The sequence below is a fragment of the Colias eurytheme genome, chromosome 14, assembly GCF_061535395.1.
Source record: "Colias eurytheme isolate Ceu_HAF_F1 chromosome 14, ilColEury1 Martin Lab GWU primary, whole genome shotgun sequence".
Classification (NCBI taxonomy): Eukaryota; Metazoa; Arthropoda; class Insecta; order Lepidoptera; family Pieridae; genus Colias; species Colias eurytheme.
Genome location: NC_142993.1, coordinates 3,789,316 through 3,808,292, shown reverse-complemented (window position 1 = coordinate 3,808,292; position 18,977 = coordinate 3,789,316). Strand labels below are relative to the sequence as shown.

The following is an 18,977-nucleotide window of genomic DNA, read 5'->3' as shown; positions in this document are numbered from 1 at the left end:
GGGTATCAAAATATCTCCATACCAAATTTCATGCAAATTGGTTCAGTAGTTTAGGCGTGATTGAGTAACAGACAGACAGACAGAGTTACTTTCGCATTTATAATATTAGTAGGGATTTCATTGCTATATAAAATTCATTTATTAGGCTTAACCACATTGAAAGCCTTACATTTAATTAATTAATTTTCTTCTTTTATAGTTATAAATAAAGTAAGTACTGGAATTACACATACAATACAAACCACATTAAAATAAACAACTTTTCCATAAAAAATATGTTACCTTTGTTAAATCAGAAATGTACTGAGAAACATAAAACATAATTATCATAATATTATTCTGGATGTCTTTCTTGTCTTGATAATAATGAGTTCTAAGCTTGTTAGCCCTCCAGCGGTGTCAACATCTTTGTTACTAAAATCCAAGTTTTTTTATCTAGCTATAAAAATAAAGGGAGTGAATTGTTACGCGACTAATGAGGTCGAAAATTAAAGGTCCTTGTTGTCTTTTTAACGAAGTTAGCGATTTTGTAAGAAAGGATATTACTTTGAAGATAATTGCAATTTACTTGATACCTAAATTTACATCAGAAGGTTGCTTATATTTTTTTTTATTTTAAAACTGTTTTAAATAGAAGTAGGTATCTCCTCGAGGGGAATCCCGTCAAAATTTGTAACAATAAGTTAGGTACCAATTAACTCAACATTAATTACAATAAATAATATACATAACGAAAAATTTTCCGTATTTTCGATAATACTCTAACAAATAAACAGATTTTAATGAGATTACTAATGATGAGCAACTTTTCGGATGACACATCTACAACTATTAACAACACACATTACACCAAGCATTTCCTTTCAAATATTATAATGAATTCTCGGAATTCGTTAAGACAAGATTAAACCGGTATGGTTAGCCAAAATTTAAACATAGTTAAATAAATGAAATCTACATGACAAGTTTGAAGCTAACTTATATAACAAAGTTCTATCTATTCACTCGTGGTTGAACAAGCTTTGTCGAATAGAAGAGAATAGTTTCAGCATATATTTTGAAGTATTATGAACAGTATATGAGTTTCATACATTTATAATTCAGAAAGGGGATTCTCCGAGACTAGTGTCAATCAAACTATTCATAAATTAAATTTGGTAATGTAAAATAAAATTTTCTTGACGAAATATTTTACTTATACTTTGATTATATTTTTATGTTTCTTACAAACGATACTTGACAAGATATTAAAAGTAAATAACTGAAGTACTAAAAAGAATTGATTGTATTAAGTGAAGCTTGATTTGAAGCTTGATTCTTCAACGAGTTGCGTTGGTTAAATAAAGGCGAACAAGAAAACAAAATCCTCTCTTCAAATAATCAAAACATTACAAGCCTCAACCGTATAATTATGTATGAAGAAGAATATTTTATCTTCAGTAAGTTCAAAACATCGCGCAATCCTACCCGAGAGACTCATAATACGAAAAAATATAATCTCTTAATACTTTTACCGCCCGTTTTATATTTGATACGAATTCTCGTAAGTTGAAGCGATGTTGGGTTAGGTATTTATATTTTATAGAGCAGATGTTATGTGGTAACGATAATAAATAATAAATACATCAGAGATTTAATGTTAGCCTTTATCATAATAGCAATTTCTGTGTAGGTATTTTTCCTCTTAAGGTATCTCTTACGGTCTTACCTATTTTCTTCTCTTTTATTAATTTTGTCAGATAAACAAGATAGGTAATGAAAACACAAAGTAAATTTATCCTTTTATTATAAAAAATCAAGAACAACAAACATAAACTTTGTAACTCTAATATCCCTTTTAAATAAGGGCTCAAATTATTTCAAAGGGATATACTTTATAAAAGTAATTTATAAAATTTAAAGGAACATAAGGTTTTACCTTTAAAATACTAACAAATAAATATCGTTTTTTACTAGTTATTATTATTCTAGGTTATTACAGATTAAAAGTTTTAAATTATTTTTACACGAAGTCAAGATATGTACATGACAATAAATATTTACACTACATTTTTCGTTGGGTTTAATATTCGATAACATGAATGGAATAAATTGAATATTACAATCACCTACGTAACGTGCTATGCACAAAATTTTACATCTAAAATTTACACAATTGTCTCATTATTATACAACAGCCTAGTAGTTAAAGTTTATTCCTACAATTTATAGAAAATTATTACATTCAGTTAATATTTTATTTCATAAATTATCGATATTCCCATAGTATAATACTTATCCTTGTTAACTAACTAGTTTACATCAACCACCAATCTTATATTGAGCAAATAAGAAGTTCAATAAATAAATTACATTTTCTATACTACCTAATTATTTACACTTTATTTCTTGGCACACCTCACGGCTTTATACAAAGCAATTTTTTGAACGCTCTCCTAAAGTCCATATTAAATATCGTATATATTAAAGGGTTGAGAGCGGAATTTACATACCCGAGCCATGTAACAAAGTTTGTGAACTTGTTTGATAGGCAGCAGCTCGAACAAAACGGTATCACGAGATATAAGACGAAGAATGGGAGCCAACACACGACAAACACTCCCATTATTATTCCAAGAGTTCTGGCAGCTCGCCGCTCACGAGTTAATGAGATTCTTTGCTTTTCTTCAATGAACTGATAAACGGTATTTTGTTGATTAGGTTTAGGACGTTTGTGTGATTTAGTGGAGCCAGCCTCCATGATTTCTATATCTTCATCGTGCGTCTCTTTGGAATTACTTTCTGAAGACGTGTTACGATTTTCCGGATTATCTACCATGTCGCTGACAGAATTTTCATTTGATAATATAGGGACGATTAATTTGTTCTGTGATTTATCATCTTTACTCCAGTAGCGTCGTTTTGCTGGTTTTTTCTTAGCTTGTGGCTGTTTTTTGGGCTTTTTCTTCTTCTCGTTATCAGATACAAGGCGCGTGACACCTTGATGTTCATTATGATTAGCCTCGGAACTGACGGAATCTTGGTCATGATGATCACTATCTTTTGCTGCGTATTTGCTTTTACCAGTTGAAATAGTGCTTATTTTTGTAGCTTTTGCGCGATCTCTTAATCTTTTCTTCGTTGCCAAATATATTTCGAAGTATACCACCGTCATTATAACTAAAGGAATATAAAATGATCCGGATGAGGAAAATATAACGAAACCCGGCTGCGATGTCAATCGACAAGGCGTGTCGGGCTCAAACACTTCTGGCCAATCATTCCATCCCAACAATGGTGGGGAGCTAATGATGAGAGATAGCACCCATACTATACCGATCATTAAGAGCACCCTTTCCAAGGTCCTTTTTTGGGCGTAATTTATAGGGTCGGTAATAGCCCAATATCTGTCCAAAGCGATGGCGCACAGGTTCAAAATCGATGACGTGCAGCACATTATGTCGCAAGTCAACCACATTTTGCACACATAAATTCCGAAAACCCATTGTCCTAATATTGAATAAGCGACGTTTAGCGGTAGGACTAATATTGCAACGGTTAGATCGGCTACAGCGAGTGACACAATGAAGAAATTTTGAACTATTCGCAGTGGTTTGTACGTAAACACGCTGAGAATTACGAGGATGTTACCAACTATCGTAGATATAATAATTAGAGTGAGAACAATGGCTGTGCAAATAGCCTCCCATTCTGGCACGGCAAGCGTAATCCCCAAGCTACTAGGATATTTAGGATCATCAGCGACCGCACAATCGTCTTTATCCAACTCAATTATGTCATAGGGCTGCGAGTAATTTGATGAAGTGTAATTATTATAGACATGCGTGTTAGTCTGACCCATTTTATTAATATTCTAGCTTCATTTCACGTCGCTTTATTAACATTGTCTGAGAATATTCTCACATGGCACTTCCGAAAATAATGTTTATTGGCTTTTGGATTATAGTTAGCGAAGAATGAACATTCCATTTTATATATTGACGATTAAATCATCTTCGTATACAAAATTCACTGCATGCCATAGCGAGTTTCAAAGTCAACTCGCAAAATCGCTTCGTTGTTTTATTGCATTTACCTCTAAAAGCTGAATGTGTTCTTTTTATCCTTTTTGTGACAATATCTGAAACAAACAGAAAATACACGTTAGATTCTCGTTCATAAAACACTCGCAACATGATATAAGCCCTAACCTGAATCTTATTTCGAGACAAAGGAATATTTTGCGCGATATATTATTCGTATTAAATCATCCGTATAATACTAGGTTCTGATTTTTAGAGATAATATTCGCTGTGATAATATCTTCAGTTTGCCCGAGGCGTTTATAAAATATGAAGCTGCGTGTGGATTTGACAGGAACGGCTTGAGTCGCGAAACACCTATCTCTAACATCTTCATATTTCCTCGGTTTTGCAGGTCTAAAATCAATTTGTTTTTACTGCCTTTGTTTATTTTTGTATGATAAAAATGTATTCTCAGTAATATTTTCTTTGTTTAGACTTACATAAAATATAACAGTTTCTTTCGAAATATGCTAGTGGTTGGATATGTGTAAAAATATAGGTTTAGCAGGTTTATCGTTAATGATTAAATCATTAACAATATTATGCATATATATTATTATGTGAGGATGCATAATTAAAATAATTTTAAATTATATATATACGTTTATAAATAGTAGTTCCTCATTTTAATATTATATTTTCTATTGCGCTTTTAATATTTCTACGAATGATATTCATTCAGTACGATATAAACTCTACGGAATGTGTGAAATAAAGTGCCTTCCATAAAACATTTCTACATGATATTAAATAGAAGATTGACTATTTTTTAGCTTGTTCCATGTAAAGTATACCCTGTCTCTTCCAATGTATTATCTCCATTACTTCGATGAAAACCAATAACCACGTAGCGTCGAGGTCAATAAGATTACAGAATTCCGAATAAGTGCTACAAGAAATTTGTTGTACGTGTTACGAACACTTTAATTGTTATAGTGACTATTTGTGCATTATACATATAGCTAGGGTAGTGGAATATATGCTTATGCTTTTGAGATGCTATGATATCAACTAAATTGTAGTGAATCTAATCAGGGGTATAACATTTTGAGTCTTGAATTTAATACATTGATGAAATAATTATGTAGATCTTCGGTATCCAATTTCCAGTCAGATTATTGTGAAACTATTTATATTATTAATAACTATATATACCAATATGATGTACTGTATGTGTATCATGTGTATTGTGTATTGATATAATCATGGACCCAATAAGAATATAATATTTGTCCATAATATAAGTTAATACCAAGACAAAGGCATTTTTATTATATTTAACAGTGAATTTAATATACAATTCACTTAATGAATTTCTCGCGTCACAGCTTTAAAGTACAAATTTGCGGAAGATGAAATATTTCATAATATCAAATGGAGGCGAAGACACACAATTTCTCGTAATAAAGCATTAATTTTAAATGTTGTCTATAAATACACCAAATTAAGAGAATCTTCAGGTATTGTTTTGTTTTACGATGAAACCTTTTTGTTTGATGAGATAAGTTACAAGGAACATTGTGACGACATCGACTTGTGATAGATACCACGTACCAAATGTTAAAGGTTACCTTTGATCTTTTATATTCTTATTTATATCTGCCCTTTGAAACCTTGTTAAAAGGTCGCTTAATCGGTAACAATGTTTGGTTTCAGTTTAGACCATAATAAATAACTGAAATTGTTTTGCATAAACACAATATGATATTGTTTGGATATCACCCGTCCATGATAACCTTAGATCATTAAGTAATGGATGGAGTACGCTGGCAAATGTTCTAACTAAACTTTCTGCTCATTTTGGTGCGGGGAGGGTAACTCACACTGATGAAACACAATGAAACATAATCACACATTCACAAAAATAATTTGTGTCACGAAAGTCGTAAAAATTTACGACCTTTTAAGCGATGAGTTTTTAAATTCAACTCTATCACTAAGATAATAAAGATTAAATTTGTATTTCATTCCAAGATAGTTATGTGGAGTGGGGTTCAATATCGCGTTCTAAATTCAACTTTATCACTTAGGTCATAAAGATTAAATTTGTATATTTTATTTCCATGATAGTCTCGTGGGGCCGCATCAATGATCGAGTAAACATGACTCGATTATTTTTCTTGATCATATCGCTAAACGATACATCGACGATTATTAGAAATTGCATTTTATTAGAAATGTACGTTAAAAAAATAAAAAAATATACACAAATGAAAGGTTATTCCATCTTTTTTAATATTCGACATGTTTGAATTGCTTCTGCAAGACTTGACAGTACAAAACGGCATTTTTAGCGGAGCACTCGCAGACGTCCGTTCGACGTTTTACGAATACGCAGAGTGCTTGTAATCGATTACGCAAGTAGTTTTTATGAAAGGATAAGATTTTTCGATGAAAATAATCTTATACCTCGGCAAAAGGGGAAACGCCTGCGAGTGTTATCCATTACTTAATGATCTAAGATGATAACAGTATTGGAACTTTTTAATTGTTCACTGGACAGGTACTAACATAATAATTCCAGTGTGATTCGTTTGCGTATTAGTAAGCCAATACTTACTTGTATTCATTTAAAAATCATGTTATTATTCTAAATAGTTAATATTGACTCTTCGAATATTGTTCTTATTTCTATCATCGCCTCGTTTATCGTACACAGAAGTATTAAACTATAGATAACTAACTAAATAAGCCAACAAATATAAATCGAAGCTTTATCATATTTATTTGAAGCATTAACATCGCAAGTTTTCTACATTCAGATTTATTTATTTCTTAAATAAAACGTTTCGCTCAAACAATTTCTCAAGAAGCTGGAATAAGAGGATAAGTATACCTAAGTCAGTAAACAAGCTCTGATGTGGTCACTTTGTGCTACACAACTTAACATTTATGAGCAAATGTTATTTCAACATTTCAGTTTTCTCTCAGGTATTTGTCGTACACAGATTATATTTAGTTACGAATAAATTTAATAGATACGATTCGTGATTATATTATTAAATCAAAATCATCAGAATTATTTTTTAATTGAAAAGATCCGTCAAAATAAAGTTATATAATTAAATCGCAGGTGTATATTCTGGCTATGTGAAAGTATTTAATTCATAATGTATTTATACTTTCATACCGAACCTATCCAATAACGTCGCTCCGGTGAATAAGATTTTCAATAATTCCGTCAAAGCTGGGCTTAAATATAATAATTTTGGGCTAACAATTTTACCGTATTCTGACAGCTTTTCCAATACAGAAACTTTTCATCGAATTGAAAAAGTACCCTATAGAAGAGCGTTTCTTTTATACTCTGTTCAAATATACAATATGTAAAATGATAAAATCTTGGTGAATACGTTTGTATTGAATGGGCCGTTAAAATATGTTAATAAGATTCGAATAAGAAAATATTTTTAAAGCAACGTATTCTTTTGTGATAAAAGCGATCACATAATATTTGTTTTCTTAGGTATACTTACCTAAGAAAACAGATATATCCAAAGATCTAAAGATATAATAACTAAAGTTAGCCCAATATGCAGTTAATATAAAAAATTGATAAAATCTTTTGGGATGTAAAATCGTGCTTTCAAATAGGGACGTACACAAATACGTTTTTCGACGTAACACACCATACCAACCATTATATCTTCGACGTATTCAAAATAACACGTTATAAGAAAATTCAATTTTCTTACAAACGCTTTTACATTTGGATATCAATAAAGTCGAATTTCATCGACGTACTTATCACGAAGCTAATAAAATTGGACTGACATTTTGCAAGGGTATATACATCCAAGGCAATCAGTATTGATTCTATTATCGATATATGAAATATAAATTGAAGCATCAATATTCATGAATATATCATTGAAAATTCATCGATGTACATTAATTCAAGCACATTACTTTTTGTTTTTGCTCATTAACTTGTCGTTATTGGTAGATAATACTATTTTTATTTATTTATTTTTTTACCTATAAATATTCAACCGTGAGATAGATGACCGTACGGTCATCTATCAAACGGTTGAATATTTTATGTCATTTTCTTGATAAAGATAAACTAATAAAAACAAATCGAATATTTATCCCTAAACAAATCTTTTAACAATATACTTGTATGCCACTCAATATAATTACGCTTAACTTGAAAATAAAGACGTCAATCACACGTCTCCAACATTTCAAGTTCCAACTTGGTCGTTAGCCATGTGAGAGAATCGCTTTAACTGACAGACTTTTTGACAGAACATCCTTCCGAAATGCTGTGCAAGGAAATTGAGTTACATTTTATGAACTACACAATGATATAATACAGTGTAGGTATGTACCTACACTGTATTATATCATTGTAACAATACAATTTGCATATGACGGTTGAAATAAATTTTGTTCTGTGCATTATTACTTTCAAGTGCACTTTTCTGAATGCTATCTGAATTAGACATTTCTTTTTTATTGTATTGTAGTAAAATAAGTTGTTCGATGTTTTATACAGAAATCCAATCGCCACAAATATAAAATGCACTGTACTCACTTCAAAGCGCTGTAAAACCTTAGCTATTGACGTAATTAAAAAATGTTGTGAATAAAAGTTGTTCCTCGAAAAACAATCTACAAAAATGGTGTGATATAATTTCTTCGTAAAATGATAAAAAATAAATTATCGAAAAATATAAATAGCTCTAATTTCTGAACATTTTCGCTTATAACTTTTTTATTTACAGTTCTACGACAAAAAGTTACTGAACTAAAGTTGTAGAGAATTTAATTTGCAACAAATAATGCTAACAATGTTCTTTTATCAGATAAATAGTTTAAGTGATATATCGTAAAAACCATTTCAACCACTATTTTCAAGATGGCGGCCGTGGGACAAGGGTGGCGACCCCACAAACTTGGTTTTAGCTTCACACTGACCCCCCCCCCCCCCTACACATCCAAAAAATAAAATTGCGTCCTCTAAAAAACGCAAGATTAGGCTTAAAAAATGTAACATTTCAATGGACTAGTTTAAATACTCTACAAATTGTACAAAATTAAACGTCATTTGAAGTACTTATGACTTAAGTTTGAAAAGGTTACTTAAGGTTAGGTTTACTTTAAGTCCGGGAAAACGCTTGAAGCACAGGATTAATAAACAAGCAAGATGTCAACCACCAGTTCTTTTTTGAGTCATTATTTCGTAACAAAACAAGAGCCAGATAAAGTTAGCCTGACGGGAACAAATGAGCGGCAACTATTTATTTCACCCATTTTCTAACTTTAAACGACCACTATTAAACTTTTTATGAGCTTTTTATTCCCGAAGCTGCTTGAGAAACTGTTCACAAACATTATTTAGTTTCTTAAGCAATTTTTCCGTTATTATATTCTATACTTGATTCTAGCCGTGCCTTTTTTGTGGAAATTTTTTATGAGAGTTTGCAAATAAAAGCTTTAAAATTATTTTAAAAGATAAAATACTAAGAAGGTATTCTAAACTCGAATCGTAAACACGCAAGACAGTAAACAACAATAGCATTACTTATTTCAACAAAGAGATAAATCTACCAAACTCAAAATTCAGTTTGTTAGCTAAAGCATTACTTGTGCAAGTATGTTGTGATGAAAAATAGTTGAGAACTGTTCGCTTGGTTTCACATAGATGAAGACTTCAAATTCAATTTCCGGATCGATATCGTATTTCACCGCATGAAGCAATTTTGTACAAACTCTATGTATCTTAGTATAAACTATTTGATAACTTTTCTTTTGACCGTCTAAAATTAACCGCTTTGTTCCATAAATGAATGTTTTTTATTAAAAAACATTTGTTTGCTTAATTTCAGGAAGAAAAAGTATGTTATGAGATAATGCGATTACAATATTATTATAATCTTGAGAATATGTTATCAGTTCATACGCGGGAATCACAGTTGATAATAATTAGTAGGAGTTATGTCAGTCTTCCGTAGATATCTATAAACATTGACATTGTTTTTTAATGTTTAAAACGGGGATTGATCCCGGTTCTCAACAATTACAATACAATACAACGTTGCTTGTTTCGTTTGCGTCATGGATGACTCTATTTATATACGTACGTACCTAGTAGAGGTAATATAAAATATAATAATTGTCGTACCTTAAAGAAAAGTTTTTTTTTACAATTAGTAAAAAAACAGATATCATGATATCTGCATGAATGTTTAACTCACAAATATCATAATATCTACATGCATGTTTTATTCATAAACGGAAATAAAATTTATTTGTGCCAATTGTGCGAGAAAAAAGGTAGTATGCCCTTAGGAACATATAACACGTAATAATTTAACGAAAAAGGTACCTACAATTCTGATCTCACCCTGAAATACATAATATAAATATTTACCTCGTTCCCATTTGATAAATTGGTTATTACTTATTACAATTACTTACACGGAGGAAAAACGAAATATTCATTCAAATATTTCGTTTTTACGCAGATGAAACATAGATGTCTTTATTATATCAAAAACAGTTTACCGATTCATTTCTTGGCTACCAAACGAGGTTACTGAGCTAAAAAATGCTTTTACTCACAGAAATCTTTATCATTTTTCCGTTCTTCGGATATCTATCGAAGGTTTATTTGTTTCAGAAAAAGTTGAAATGAGTTCTCTCAATTCAACGGGAATATAATTGTATCAGAGTCGAAACATTGTACTGAGAATAAGAAAAACTTTGATGTAACAAAAATACTATTGTTAACTACTGTTTGATTTACTTAGCATTTATTTGTTTCGAGAATTTTATCATACGTATATTTTTAATATGGATAATAAGTTATTGGAATTCCATTCCTACAAAGTTGTTTATCATTTACTGACTTCGTGAACTAAATTCAATACAGTACGAAATCATAAAAGCATCAAAGTAGTTTTCCTTTACAATCGTTGTGAATCGGAACAAATAAATTCAGAGATGAAAGTCCAATACTGTTTTGTTTTTACACAGAACATAAAGTACGCTTGTAAAAGCCAACGCACGGGAACCACTCAAGAAAATTGTGCATGCAATTTTGTTAAAAGTGAAAATAAAACTAGAGATTAATTAGGATACCGTGCATCGGGCTATTCGTTACTGCCTTCGATGTTTTGTTTTCTATCGCTTGCCAATTACCTTAAGAAATTGAACACTCGTGTAGTAACAATGAACAATGGACGTATATTGATAAAGTAGATAAATTATTTCCTTGTTATAATGTTTCCTATAACAAAAAAAGACGTGTGGCACTCGGGGACTGCCGCGGTAAAGCTATTGCATGCTATGCCTTCAAGCCACACCTCCGCGCCCGTCGGAGCGGGGAGCGTGAGGTTTTTCGTTACGCAATTTCTAGATTCGGTTCCCGCGCTCAAGGCCCGCGATAGAAGCTATGCAATAGGAAATGCAACTGGATGTAATTATCCGATATATTTATTAACTTAACAATTTACCTAAATTATTGCATACTGCAACGCTTTTCTTTCTTTTAAGTAAATATTTGTATATTAAAATGTAAGTATTTACATTTTGAAGAATACTTTAAAATACCCCAAGAATAGGTACATCACATCAACTTATTTTCTTATAATAGTTTATAATAAATTTAACCAATTAAATTATTGAATAATGTAAATTGTGCAAGCTGTTTACAATTCAGGGAATTTGAGTACATTTTGAAAGGAAAATGCATGAATAAAAATACTTTGAAATCGAACCGAGCCATACGCTTCGACGCTTTTCCCGAGTTGCGATTTTGTCGGTAAAGCTCTCTTGTGTATGATTTTAATTTTTGTAAACCACAGAAATGGTTTTACGTATTTCCCTTTGATGTTTACGTCATAAGCATTAATTTTATAACTCATTTTTTAATGAAACCAAATAAGTCTCTCGTTTAATTCATAGTTTATTTAATCATTATTATGATTTTGAGTACCTAACAAAACCAAGCTTACAAGCTTAGTGTCCATGTTTCGTTTATATCTAATAAAAAAATTGATTAAAAACAATGTTTACCATAATATGACATTCAATCACAATTTCAATACGTTCAATACATTAATAACGTAAATAATTAAGAATTAATAGTTACGTAAATTAAAAATCGAACAATATGCCCATCGAACAACGAACAATATTCAGCTCCTAATAAATTGTAATATTGAAATCCAAAAGCGCATAAAATATAAAATGAGTATCGATTTCAGAATCGAGGTTGATTCCGAGTTGAAATAGATTTGATATGTCAGCGACGTTACTAGATTTAGTTTGAATAAAATGTATTTCATTTACTGGATTTAAAGTTATTAGATAAACTAGCTTTGCCCCGCGGTTTGCTCTGCTCCTGTTGGTCTTAGCATGATGATATATATAGCCTATATAATATATATACTCTATAGTTTTCCTCGATAAATTGGCTATCTAACACCGAAAGAATTTATCACATCGGACCAGTAACAGTAACAGTACCAGTAACAGTTTCAAACAAACAAACAAACAAACTCTTCAGCTTTAAAATATTAGTTTAGATACGCGTAACATATCAAACAGGAGTAGAATTCCTGTGACTTGAGCTTTAATAAAACTTTTTTTATGATTTTTTACATTCTTATAATAGACATATTTTTGTTATTGCATATCTACGTACAAATATTGTTAGTCAGTGATTTATATATGAACCTTTGGGCAAGGGCATTTATTTTTATGGGACTTATTTATTACAAGAGCATCGAACATTTGTGTTCTTTAGTAACTAAGTTAATACTAATATTAAATACCAAAGTCAAAACTTACATTATTTCATTTTATATTCAGTATCGAATTAGCTGATGGTGTATTAATGTTGTATTCAATGACAAAAAATGTAGTTATTAACTAGATGAGGGTGCAAAAATGAAATTTGTGGGTTCTAAAACATCGTTATAACTGGTGACATCTACCTGACATGCTGGATTGTAACCTCTTTTTTTTTAATGTTACAATAATAATACATAAAAATCTAATAAATAAGAATATATAAATATGTCGTCTCGTTTTAGTTAGTCAATAAACAATGTCATATCGTCTCAAGCCTCCTTCCACACATGTTCATATTAGTTTGTATGAAAATTGTATTTTATATTGCCAAAGGTGATACTATATGAAACACGTTATTTGATTTTTATTGAAGAGAAATTGAGTTCTTGTCATATCATAGAAATAATAACATCTCAAAGAAAGTTATTGGATCTCGGATACAAACACAGTAAATAATGTTTTCGGCTCTACCTCTTTTTATATTTATATTAATATAATAATAATTGATGTCACGGCCAAAAATAAACATTTCTGTGAAAAAACATTTATACATATAAATTACAAAAGGCTTAAAATAGATCTATAGAGGTAAAAAGACGTAATAAATTCTGATCAATTCTCTTAATGTTTATAAATGTGAACGTCAGTCCGTCTGTAAACTTATCACGTCTGATCGAATCGATTTTAACGAGAATATTATCAGGAACAGAGAATCCTAGGAAATACCTACAAACTACATATATTTTTTGTCATAAATATAAAACAAAGTTGAAACTAGTGAAAAAGGAGATTTATGGGAAACGGCTTTCGCTTGAAAACTTGAAGTGCGCAGTGCCTCAAGCCGGAAAGGCAAATATAGCATACTCACTTCGAAGTATCATATTCAAAGCATAGCTTTTAGTATGAGTAGCCAGAGTTTGTTTTCAGTCAAACGTCATTGTATTAAAATAAATGATAAAAATAAATATAATAAAAAATCTACTACATGGACCATAGTAGGTGATAGTAGCCACCAAATACGTAAATATATTATATATGTATAACATTTTAAATGAAATTACCTCTCCAAATACTGTAACTATTCAATATTTAAATGCATTAATGAAATTTTAGATTCTAACATCGTCCACATATTGTATAAATAAATAATTAAGTAAACCAAAATTATTTATTTTCATAATTACTCATACATGAAACAAATGTGTTTAAAATATAATTAACCATGCTCTTTAAAATGCAATGCATATTTACAACCAAATAATGCAGTTAAATTATAATTTTGCCAGTTAAATTAAATCGTTTTGATTTAATATTTACAATGTACCATTTTGCTCTTTATTTATTCATACCTTTGAAGTACCTATGAAACGTGCCAAAGTGATAAATATTTTCAAATAGAATTATTAATATACTAGCTTTCCACCCGCAGCTTCGCCCGCGCAGTCAAAGAAAAACCCGCATAGTTCCCGTTCCCTTGGGATTTCCGGGATAAAATCGATCCTATTTCCCGGCATAAAAAGAAGCCTATGTCCTTTCTCGGGTATAAAAATATCTCTATACTAAATTTCATGCAAATTGGTTCAGTAGTTAAGGCGTGATTGAGTAACAGACAGACAAATAGAGTTACTTCGCATTTATAATATTATTATTAATTATTAATACATATATGTTATGATTGCTCAGGTTGCACTTACCTCTCAATTTTAACATTTTGAAATCAGGCATAAATCGTAGCATAACGTTGCATTTACATCAAACGACCGAATGCTCATTCTAACCACTATGTCAATTTATTTTAGTGTAAACATGCGTAGAACATTATTTCGTTGTTCTAAAAGATGTTAGTGCGTTCGAAAAGATTCTAAGCAATGTTTGAAAAACTTAAGTATCTGTATGACCCTTCAACCATTAATTCAGAAACTTCACGGATTACCCCCTTACATAAATTACCATAAGCCATATATCAAAAGTTCGTAAATATAACTATCATATAAAAAAATCGGAAATCCTTTTACTTATAGAGCAAAACAAATACATTCTACTCTATCTATGGATTTTAATCAAACTCCTATCGAGTATATCAGAAAATACTGTTATTCGTTTCGTTTATAATATGTGTGTGCTATATGTATTATTTATAAATAAAGAATGAAATAAAAGCAAAATTAAAAATTAAAATCTTTAGCATTACCTGCAAATAAACTGGCAGTAATTTTAAATAACCAACCAAAATCTGAAATTTAATCCAAAAAGATTTCATTTTTCATTTCCATCTCGGGTTCATGAACAAAAATGTACCGCTAATATCACATTTTATGTTATTACATGTATCGTTAAGACTACAAACGACACTTGACGTTCATCAGCGTGTTTGCTTGAGTTATCACAGCCCCGCAATTTGTGAATTTTTCCCTGATTCCTCCGCGTTTCGCTGTCACAGCCATTTATATTTATCTCCTTAATTATGTCTGAAAAAATATGTATCTATCATTATTTATGCTGTATTTCTTTTATGGTATTTGTTTTGATACTTTTAATGTATCATTAAATATATTACATACAACTGACAACAGCTAATAAACAGAAGATATATTTTTCAAGAGTTATTTAAATGTTTTCCTGACTCGTGGTAATTCATAATATTTCAACTCTTTTTCCAGTCTTTAGAATATGTTGCGGTTAAACACAAAATGCGGTCACATTTAGGTTAAGCCGCTAAGAACGTTGATGTGGAGGGTTTTAGTAAGTATTGCATGAAAGTAAAATGGAACAAGAATTGTTCATATTGTATTTCAATGTTTTCGTAGATGTGATTTAAAAAAATTTAAGACGAAATAGAAAGTCTGGTTGTTTGTACATACTTGTTATTTTTAAAATAATAACTTCAATACCATATTCATAGTTTATTTTTCTTTGTTATTACTTAATAGAATATAGTCCAAAAAGTTAAGATCGCATTTTGCTCTATCAACTTAAACATAAAATATGAAGATAGTAAAAGTGGAACAGGCTACTGTCATTGTACTCAGTTCCAATCTAAATTGGCAGAATACCAAACTGAGTTAAGTGGAATTGAATAGAATAGTTTCAATTTCTCGTATTACACTCGTAAACCGTCTGTAATAAACAATTGTGTGAAATTGTAAAAACATTTTCATCCCGCACCTGTGTTAAAGTCTAACCGCAGATAGAATCAAAATCAAATCTAGTTTAAAACGTATTTTTATCAAAAGTTATACAGCGAGAACGCTAGATATTCGATTTGAAAAGCTTGATTTTAAAATTGGTTATGAGTAAAGTAAACCTGTATTACTTATATACTTGGTAGTGTGTATATGTGTGTGTTTTAAGCAGATTTTAATCTAAATCGTTATCGAATAGATGTGGCACAGTTTATTCATACCTGCTTCACAGTAATCATGTCTATAATTATAGCGTCGATGTACTCATAACTGCCATTATAAACCAAAATGTTTTATAATCATTATAAACCAAAATGTTTTATAATCAGTCCACTAACAACATTAACACTAATGCTAATGATGATGTATGATTAGAGATACACTACACATAATTAAGGTAATTTAATTGGAGTAAACTGATACATAACATTATTCCAACGCATTAGAAACGATTGATACTTACCCTTTGTGATCTGTAATTAACCCAAATGTCAGCTGAGTTCTTACTGGGATCTTATCCGAGATTAATGTCTTTACAGTTAGATCGAACCTGAGAGATTACAGTTACAAGCCTACAATGAGAACCTTTTTTATTTAACCCCTTATTAAAGCGGATTTTGTTACTCGACTTGAATTTACGACTTTCACACATTAGGATTACTTTTCATTTTACAATATATAAATACTTGATATCCTGTTTGCTTAAAAAATGTCTTGAAATTTGCAAAGGGTTTTTTTTATTTATTTTCTCTCCTGTACATTGATTTCTTCTTACAATTTAAAATTAAATTAAAATTGATGGTCCAATTTAGGGCTAAAATACTTCTAGGTAATAAAAACTAATACTTTTCATGTTTCACACTTCTTATATTATTCCTTAATAAAATATCTGTATATCTATATTCTGCAATACATGCATTCGCCCGATTTAAAAGCGCTTCTAAAAGAATAATAATTGATTATATAAATGTTTGTGGGAACGTAGATAAACCTAAAAAAATATTGTATCAAAGATTTTACAAGCATCTTAAGGGGATAAGAATTGCAAAGTAAGGGATATAATAGAATTTGCATTTATCCTGATTTATCTCACGCTGTCCATAATGATTTCGTATTCTTAGTTGAAGATAATTTCTAGTAAGGTTCAAATAAATTTCCATATATAATTTTGTTATTTTTGTTTTAAAAATATCACAACCACTCAAGTGCCACTCATATTAAAACTTCAACAATGTTGTTACAATACAATGTAACACAATGTAGTGTAAGTAAAAGGTTTTATAATTATTGCAGAAGAATTTCTCCAAAAAAAAAAACGATAAAATCAGATATTAGATCAGTTCGGGATAGTAGTATGCTTGAAGTATAGTTTGACGTAAAAGTTCAAATAATCTATGCCATATTTAATCTTTCAGGTCGACGGTTCTTCGAATAAATAGTGCAAAAGAATTTTCAAACGGAAATGGATTCTCATCCGAATTTTCAATAAAAGCCAATCAGGAAATTGAAGTCACCTCAATGCGTGGTCGGTGAAGGCTGTGAGCGTCACTTATTCCATTTTTGTGTTTACTTAACAAAACCGACGGGCGAATTTTTGGGTCAAGTATGATTTGGAATCTCGATTTGTTCCGAATTTTTACATCAAAACAAACCAATATTCGTTCGCTTCATTTTACAGCACGCTACACAAATTTGAGTGAAGTTGCAAAGTATTCTCTTTTTACTATTACTGTTACGAGAGATTTTATTTTAACGCCATTCTATTTTATTCGTTGCTTTATTGTATTATTATTATAATAAGAAAAAAAGCATTAGAATCTGAGCCATATTTAAAACACCATCAAACCAATTTTATGATTCTGTTCCCCTACATTAAAATTTATCGCAACATTAAGGAACATAACGTATAAATTTTATTATTTCACTGACCGAATAACTAACATTCAATATGGCTGTAATTTGAACCGAAATAACAGTAAAAACCGGCCAAGTGCGAGTCGGGCTCGCGCACAAAGGGTTCCGTAGCAGCAAATATAATAAATTACAGTTAAATCAACCTATCTCAAAAACTATAAGAGATACTTTGATCAAACCAAAAATCGTTGAAAGAGTTAATTAGCATGCATCACCTCTATTTTTTTTAGAATTTTATACCCCGTAGTTATAAAAATAGAGGGGGGGGGACATACTTTTTACGACTTTGAGAGCTGATATCTCAAAAACCGTTCAGTTTAAGAAAAATGTTTTTTAGAAAACTTTATATCATTTTAAAAGACCTTTCCATTGATACCCCACACGGGTATGTACATCGAAAAAAAAAATTTCATCCCTCAGTTACATGTATGGGGGGCCCCACCCCCAATTCTTTTTTTTACTATTTAGTGTCATATTTTTGTAGCGGTTCATACAACACATATTCCCATCAAATTTCATCACTGTAGTACTTATAGTTTCCGAGTAAATCGGCTGTGACAGACGGACAGACGGACAGACGGACAGACGGACATGACGAAACTATAAGGGTTCCGTTTTTGCCATTTTGGCTACGGAACCCTAAAAACCGGCCAAGTGCGAGTCGGGCTCGCGCACAAAGGGTTCCGTAGCAGCAAATATAATAAATTACAGTTAAATCAACCTATCTCAAAAACTATAAGAGATACTTTGATCAAACCAAAAATCGTTGAAAGAGTTAATTAGCATGCATCACCTCTATTTTTTTTAGAATTTTATACCCCGTAGTTATAAAAATAGAGGGGGGGGGACATACTTTTTACGACTTTGAGAGCTGATATCTCAAAAACCGTTCACTTTAAGAAAAATGTTTTTTAGAAAACTTTATATCATTTTAAAAGACCTTTCCATTGATACCCCACACGGGTATGTACATCGAAAAAAAAAATTTCATCCCTCAGTTACATGTATGGGG

At 30.7% G+C, this 18,977-nt stretch overlaps 1 protein-coding gene across 1 annotated transcript in view; it reads right to left on the bottom strand.

Annotated features, from left to right (window-relative positions):
• Positions 1-2,267: 2,267 nt before the first annotated feature.
• Positions 2,268-18,977, bottom strand: part of Oct-TyrR (Octopamine-Tyramine receptor) — a 41,120-nt gene continuing 24,410 nt past the window's right edge. The window contains exon 2 of the mRNA XM_090109227.1: positions 2,268-4,120. Within this exon, the coding sequence (XP_089965353.1) occupies positions 2,399-3,841 (1,443 nt within the window). The 5' untranslated portion in view covers positions 3,842-4,120 and the 3' untranslated portion in view covers positions 2,268-2,398. The remainder of the gene's footprint in view (positions 4,121-18,977) is intronic.